The following is a 6,659-nucleotide window of genomic DNA, read 5'->3' as shown; positions in this document are numbered from 1 at the left end:
TTTGTGCAATTTTTTGCACTACCTGACTCGGGTGTCAGCGCCGCAGGCCAAGGTAGATGTATGCCAGGCGCGTCGCAGCGTAACAGTGTTTCGTGAGGTATCGCGAAGCCTGTTACGCGAGACGCGGTCTGGCGTACATCTACCTTGTAAATTCATGAATCATTAAGAAGTGCTTGTCCTCTCGACGACCACCCCGTCACATGCCATCCTGGAAGGGGAGGGGGGAAGGGTAAGGGGCCGGGGGAGGGGGCTCTCTCACGAACCGATTTTAACAGTAAGATGCCGACAGAACACCCACATTTGACAATGGCATCCACGTCGCTGGCTCGCTGCGTCATCATCTGCACGCCACCGCACTCACCGCCCGAGACGCCGTCACCGCCACCAGCACCCCGTGCTTACCAGTGGGTCTTGCCAAGCCCTGACCTGCGGACGTCAGGGTGCCCACCAAATGAAGGTAAATGTCGTATTTCCCTCTTGTAATATTGGTAGAAGCTCATGAAATCTATATTAGAACCAGTTCTGTAGCTGAACGTCCCCGTGAAAAGTCATTTGGACCTCATATTGTCAAGAAGATTCTCTTTGATGTATTGACGTCACTTTGATCCCATCTTTTCACTAGGGACTGTCGGAAAGGCAAGATGGACAAGGGCTAACAAACAATAATAGGCTGACCGGTTAGCGAAGCCCATTACTCCACTGACCCGAAAAGTTTCATTCTGTTTGATTGTGTGTTTGATTTTGTGTTTGTTTGTCTGTCCGCACGATAACTCGAGAATGAATTGAGATAGCGATCTGGGAATTGTACGGTCGTTTTGTATCACAAAGAGACAGATCGAGTTCGAAGATGAGCATTCTAGCTCAAAATTGACTTTTTATAGGACAGCAACAGGATAACAACAGTGCAACTGTAAGTTAGCAAGATTTGTTTTGTTGGCTGAGCGATTAGCGAAGCCCATAACTCCACTGACCGGAAAAGTTTCATTCTGTTTGTTTGTTGTGTGCACAAAGATACGGGCCCGTCAGCTTCCCGTCACTTCGACTCAGCATGCAGGGTTGAACATTTTTTCGCTTATTTTCGTGAAAAACACCCTATGGCGCCTAAATGGTTTAAGACAGAGCCAAACAGACGAAATTTTCTCTCAGAGAATTTTACTTTCATGAGTTATCCGTTAAGAAACTGTAACAAAAATATTTTTAAACTAGCTATAAGTACGCCAGACCACGTCTCGCGTAACAGGCTTCGCGATATCTCACGAAACACTGTTACGCTGCGACGCGCCTGGCGCACATATAGCTAGGCCTGCGTCGCTGACACCCGAGACGTGTTCAGGAGAGGGTATAGGGGAACAGGCCCTTCCGGGCCCAAAATTTGACATACTCGAACCATTTGTCGGGGTCTCACTCTAAAATAAGGGACATGAAACTTCTGCTGTTCGGTAACGGGTTTTATTCAAAGTTCGAATTTTGGCAGATTGTTATGTAAAAATCAACGTATTAGTGATACTAGATAATCTTGGGACCCTGAAGCCCAAAAGAGGGTGTGGTGCGACCCGTAATGTGTGGTTTAAGTATTACTCCCTATAAAATTCTCCGACATAAAGCCTTTTTAACGATTAAATAGACCATATCGTCTTTTTCACGTTGTTTTCGCCAAGAAAGGCCTATAGCGCCGAAACGGTACAAGATAGAGCAAAACGGACGCCCGAAGGGTTCTACTTTCACTAGTTACCCCTTAGCAGCCCATAAAAAATATTTGGAAATAGTAATGTTTTGCGACCTGTGGGTTTTGATTTTAGTAAAAGTCAATTTTTGAGCTACAATGCTCATCTTCGAACTCGATCTGTCTTTTTATAATACAAAACGACCCTGAAATTCCCAGATCGCTCTCTCAATTTTTTCTCGAGTTAGACAGACAGACAAACAAACAATTAAACATACAAACAAAATGAAACTTTTCCGGTCAGTGGAGTTATGGGCTTCGCTAATCGCTCAGCCAACAAAGTTTAACTAAAATTCTATTTATGTACTGCTTTTTTACCTGTCAAACTCACTTCAATGATAATCCAGTACATCACCTTGAAGAGCGCTTTAGGTTTTGCAAACCATTAATCGAAACATTGGCTCTCCAGTTCGCGGCAATGAACAATAGCGCTGCCTGCCTAGTTGTTGCGGTCGGTTCAGCGCGGGAAGGTCAGTTTTTCAGAAGGTGAAATGCTGTGCACCCTATACAGTGAGGGCTCGCTATAGTTCCGCCCGTGCTCCCTCCCCGCCAGGCCTGGTTCTCCGACTCCGAGCGATAACCGGCTCCCCTCTCCTCCCCCCCACCTTCCCTCAAGCCGCTCGCAGTGTGAGAGAGAGCGCAGTAGAGACGTGGGGGAAGCCGCTCGATATAGTTCCGCCTCTGGGGACCCCACTCACCCACTCCAATTCTGAACCCGAGGTAGAACTATAGCGAGCGCCTACTGTGTGACCAGAAAGATCTTTCGAACTGGAGACCAATACGGTATTTCAATGGAGCGCTGCCCGGAACTAAGAAGAACAACCGGATACGGAGAGCGGAGGTCGGGGCGGGCGCGCGGAGGAGCGGAGGGCGGGCGGGGAGGCTCCCCTCCAACCGCCGCTCCTGCGCGCTCGCCCCCGGTTTGTTCTTCATAGTTCCGGGCAGCGCTCTATTGAAATACCCTATTTCACTATGCGACTGCTTTTACAAACTTTTTACAGGCATCCTGGCCGCACGCCGTGGGCGTTGGGTGGCCGCCACTGGGGCGGTCTCACCTTGTCAGAAGGGTTTCATGCCAAGTGAGGGGTGTCATGACCACAGAGTGTGTCCGAATTCCCAATCGTATCGCTACGAATCGGTCGGAATGACGAAGGGGAGGGGGTGGTCAGCAGGGAGGGCAACCTGCAGCCTGCCCTCGCGAAAGGACGTCGCTGTTCACGCTCGTCCGCGGGGGTAGTCGCGAACCGCGACCGACCTACATCGACGACCTAAGTTTGTCGCGGTTCGCGACTACCCCCGCGGACGAGCGCGAATCGCGACATCCTTTCGCGAGGGATGGCTGCAGGTTGCCCTCTTTGCTGACCCTCCCCTCCCCTTCGTCATTCCGACCGATTCGTAGCGATACGATTGAGAATTCGGACACACTCACAATTTCGTTCTCAAGCAGTGCATCAAAGAGGTGAAGGTGTCCAGCCGCCATCTAGCAGTTGCCTGACTAGATCTGAGAAGTATACTTGGCTCAGTGCCTCGGTCAGTGATATTCTCTATCCTTAAACAGCATGGTGTGTGGTGTGCCCCCTGCCCCCATCTTAGAGAACTTGTGCAAGGACTGCGCGCAGTGCTTGCCTGCAGCCTGCAGCGAAGCTCATTTTGAAGTTTTTGGAAAACCTTTTGGCTGCCTAGCATATGCCGATAACTTAGTCATGCCAGCCAAAAATCCTACTTGTTTGCAGCAGATCCTCGAAGTCATCGGCAGCGTAGCGAAGTACGAAATGCACAAGAGGAAGGCAGTCCATCACCCAGGGCCAGCAGATACCATCACTACGGGAGAAGGACGCCTACCAACACCCCGTCGCTACCCGTACCCGTGGTCGCTACAGACTGTTCTATCGACCAGACTTCCAAGGCTACCCTGGAGAACATGCTGCAAGACCTGCAATAGTACCTTCGTTGTACCCCAGGTCGAGTTCTGCCTCCTCACAGCCCGGGTCAGGAAGGCCCCACTCTCCAAGCTGGACGCCGAGATCAAGAGGCTCAGACACTCTAATTTTTATTGTTGCTTTGTATCATAAAAAGGAAGGACTGTATTGATTTTGAGCCCTCTGGCTCAAAAATTGACGTGTCAAAAAAATCAAAAACAAAGAGCCCAAAACATTTCTATATTTAAAAACTTTTTTGTAGCATCTTTCTCAGAAGGAGTTCGTCAATGTAGAATCCTTTAAACCAAAATTTTGTCCGTTTCGCTCTATCTCGAACCGTTTGGGCGCCAGAGGGCGTTCTTAATACGAAAATCACCCCACAACATTTTAATGTTTTTAGCCCGCCCTTCTGCTTTTAAAAAAGCATTAAAGCGGGCTTATGCAACCGCTCTCGTGTCTGTCTGTCTGTCGTCCGTGTAAGAGGAAGGAGATGAGCTAGAGGTCTACAAATTTCAGGGTATCTTAGGGGTCACTCCTGGACAACGAAACGCCTGGTGCAAATCCTGGCAACTACCCCTAAGAGGGTGAAAGGGGCAACAACGAAATACGGGTTGGTCCAAAGAGTAGAAAAACAATATTTTTTGTATGGCCTTCTAAGAGGTAACTCGTGAAAGAAGAACCCCTTGGGCGAAAATTTTGACCGTTTGACTCTATCTTGCACCGTTTGGGCGCTGCAGTGCTTTTTTCGACGAAAAAACGGCGAAAATGACCACGTTGCACCTAAAGACGTACAAGGAGGCGTCCAATCGTAAAATGTCTGCTTGTTACTCAGATGTTTGATGGTCTCCGGTGTGTTAACTCGTCAAAGTAAAACCCCGAGGCACAAATTTGTGGCTTTTGGGGACGAAGGCCTATTTACGGCCGTGCCTTTTGCCTGACTCCGGTGTCAGTGCCGCAGGTCTATGTAGGTGTATGCCAGGCGCGTCGCAGCGTAACAGTGTTTCGTGAGATATCGCAAAGCCTGTTACGCGAGACGTGGTCTGGCGTACATCTTCCTTTAATAGGGTGTTCCAGGCTATCCTTAACGGAAGCAGGAGAAGGACAAGCTCACTGACTTTCCTGGTTCCGTAATGGCTCTGATTGGTCGAGCTAATCACGTCCCGCTACGGCCTTTCTGGTACGAAAAACAGTCAGACCAGTTTCGAGGTCCCATGAGACGTAAGAATCGGAACAAACTACCATGGTAATTTCTCACATTGAACAGGCGGAAACAGAGAAATCAGGGAGTTTGTTTTTCACTTCCGTTTTAGATAGCCTGGAACACCCTATTTGGTAGTGAGGGCTAGAAAAGCATTTTCACAGTCATCCGTCTTTGACCTGCGCGCGATCTTCCCCGTCAGCTGCGTGAGCGGGCTGAAAAAGAAAGAAAACTCTGGCACGAACCGGCGGTACCATGTGCATGCATGCATAGTGCATTCTAACAGCAAACAACGAAAGACACCCGATGTTGCGGACAATAGGGTATTCCGCTCCAAGCCAACCGGAACCAAAAGACGAAAAGCATGACTGCTCGATGTGTTTCCCTTTGCGCGCTCATTGGCTGACCGCCACAGCCACGCCATCTTTGGCCAATCAACGTTCAAGAGGAAACAGATCGGGTAGTCGTACTTTTCTTCTTTTGGTTCCGATTGTACTGTAGCGGAATACCCTATCACTAACCAAAGTCATGAAATAAGGTAGTTAACCGCATGGAAACCCGGGTGCACAGTCGGAGCAACAGATTGAGTACAGACTGGCTACCAGCACGGAGCGCGCCGTAGCGCACTGTGCAACGCATCAGGCTCACGACCATGAGGTCGGGAGTTCGATCCCGCCTGGGGTACAAGCGGTACAGTTACTTTTAACAATGAAACTCGTAGGCGGTTGACTATATATGAAAGGAGAAAACGGCCGCCGAAAATATTTATTTCTTGCATGTATTATAACGTCAGAATCATGTGGGTAAAATTTACAGAAAACGTTTGTAAAAAATTTTACAGAAACGTTTGGTATCAGATTTACAGAAATGTTGTGGAGTTAGTTTTACTAGTGTCTGTAATTTTACAGACTATGGTAATTTTACCAGACTTTTACATACGGATCCTATCCCGCAGTTCCATCAGGGTCTGTAGAAGTTCCACAAAAAAAATTAACAGTTTGACGGCGTGGAAAAGGGTGCTTAACCTGTCCGGGGACGGTGGACGGATCATCGACGCAGCGCGTGTCGAGCAGGCTATGATCACAGTCAAGTGCCCGCAGTACCTTCAAGACGGAATGATGCTGGGTACAAGGCGTGTGCTAGGAGAGGCATTAGTCGATATTGGGAACGAGTCACAGCGTCCTCGCTCACGTCACCAGCACTGATAAGCGCTCTACTGTACACTGAACAGCATTACGGTAAGCCTGACTCGGGTTCGGGTGTCAGCGCTGCAGGCCTAGGTAGATATATGCCAGGCGCGTCGCAGCGGAACAGTGTTTCGTGAAAAATCGCGAAACCTGTTACGCGAGACATGGACTGGCGTACATCTACATGGAGTAACAAGCTAGGCCCGCTCTTCCGCCAAACCAAGTTGCCACCTCCGCTTTGCTCCACCGGCAACTCGGTTCGCAAGGGACCGGGCCTAGCTTGGCCTGCCGGCGGCATTTAGGACGAGCCTTCGGCCTCCCTCAAGCGACTCAACGGTGCGAAACAGAGCGAAACGGACGAGTTACCCCACAGGAGACCATCAAATATTTTCTAGAAAAAAATATATTATTGGCTGAGCGATTAGCGAAGCCTATTACTCCAGTGATGATCAAAAAGTTTCGCGTCTGTCTGTTTGTGTGTGTGTTTGTCTGTCATCACGATAACTCGAGAACGAATTGAGCAAGCGACCTGGGATTTTCAGGGTCGTTTAGTGATATAAAAAGACAGATCAAGTTCGAAGAAGAGCATTCTAGCTCAGAAATTGGATTTAAAAAAAATCAAAAACCACAGG

General features: G+C 48.9%; 1 protein-coding gene across 2 annotated transcripts in view; it reads left to right on the top strand.

Moving 5' to 3' along the window:
• LOC127749932 (uncharacterized) overlaps positions 1–3,875 on the top strand; it is a 4,819-nt gene extending 944 nt beyond the window's left edge. Inside the window, exons 2-3 of one of the 2 annotated variants that reach the window (XM_052270044.1) lie at positions 290–457; positions 3,457–3,875. In XM_052270044.1, coding sequence (XP_052126004.1) covers positions 307–457; positions 3,457–3,665 — 360 coding nt within the window. In that variant the 5' untranslated portion in view covers positions 290–306 and the 3' untranslated portion in view covers positions 3,666–3,875. The remainder of the gene's footprint in view (positions 1–289; positions 458–3,456) is intronic. The other variant, XM_052270045.1, reaches the window with a different exon arrangement.
• The last annotated feature ends 2,784 nt before the right edge of the window (positions 3,876–6,659 follow it).

This window comes from Frankliniella occidentalis, unplaced genomic scaffold (assembly GCF_000697945.3).
Source record: "Frankliniella occidentalis isolate FOCC.00 unplaced genomic scaffold, Focc_3.1 Scaffold108, whole genome shotgun sequence".
Classification (NCBI taxonomy): domain Eukaryota; kingdom Metazoa; phylum Arthropoda; class Insecta; order Thysanoptera; family Thripidae; genus Frankliniella; species Frankliniella occidentalis.
Note: the sequence above shows the minus strand (reverse complement) of the source record. Positions and strands in the feature narration are given on the sequence as shown.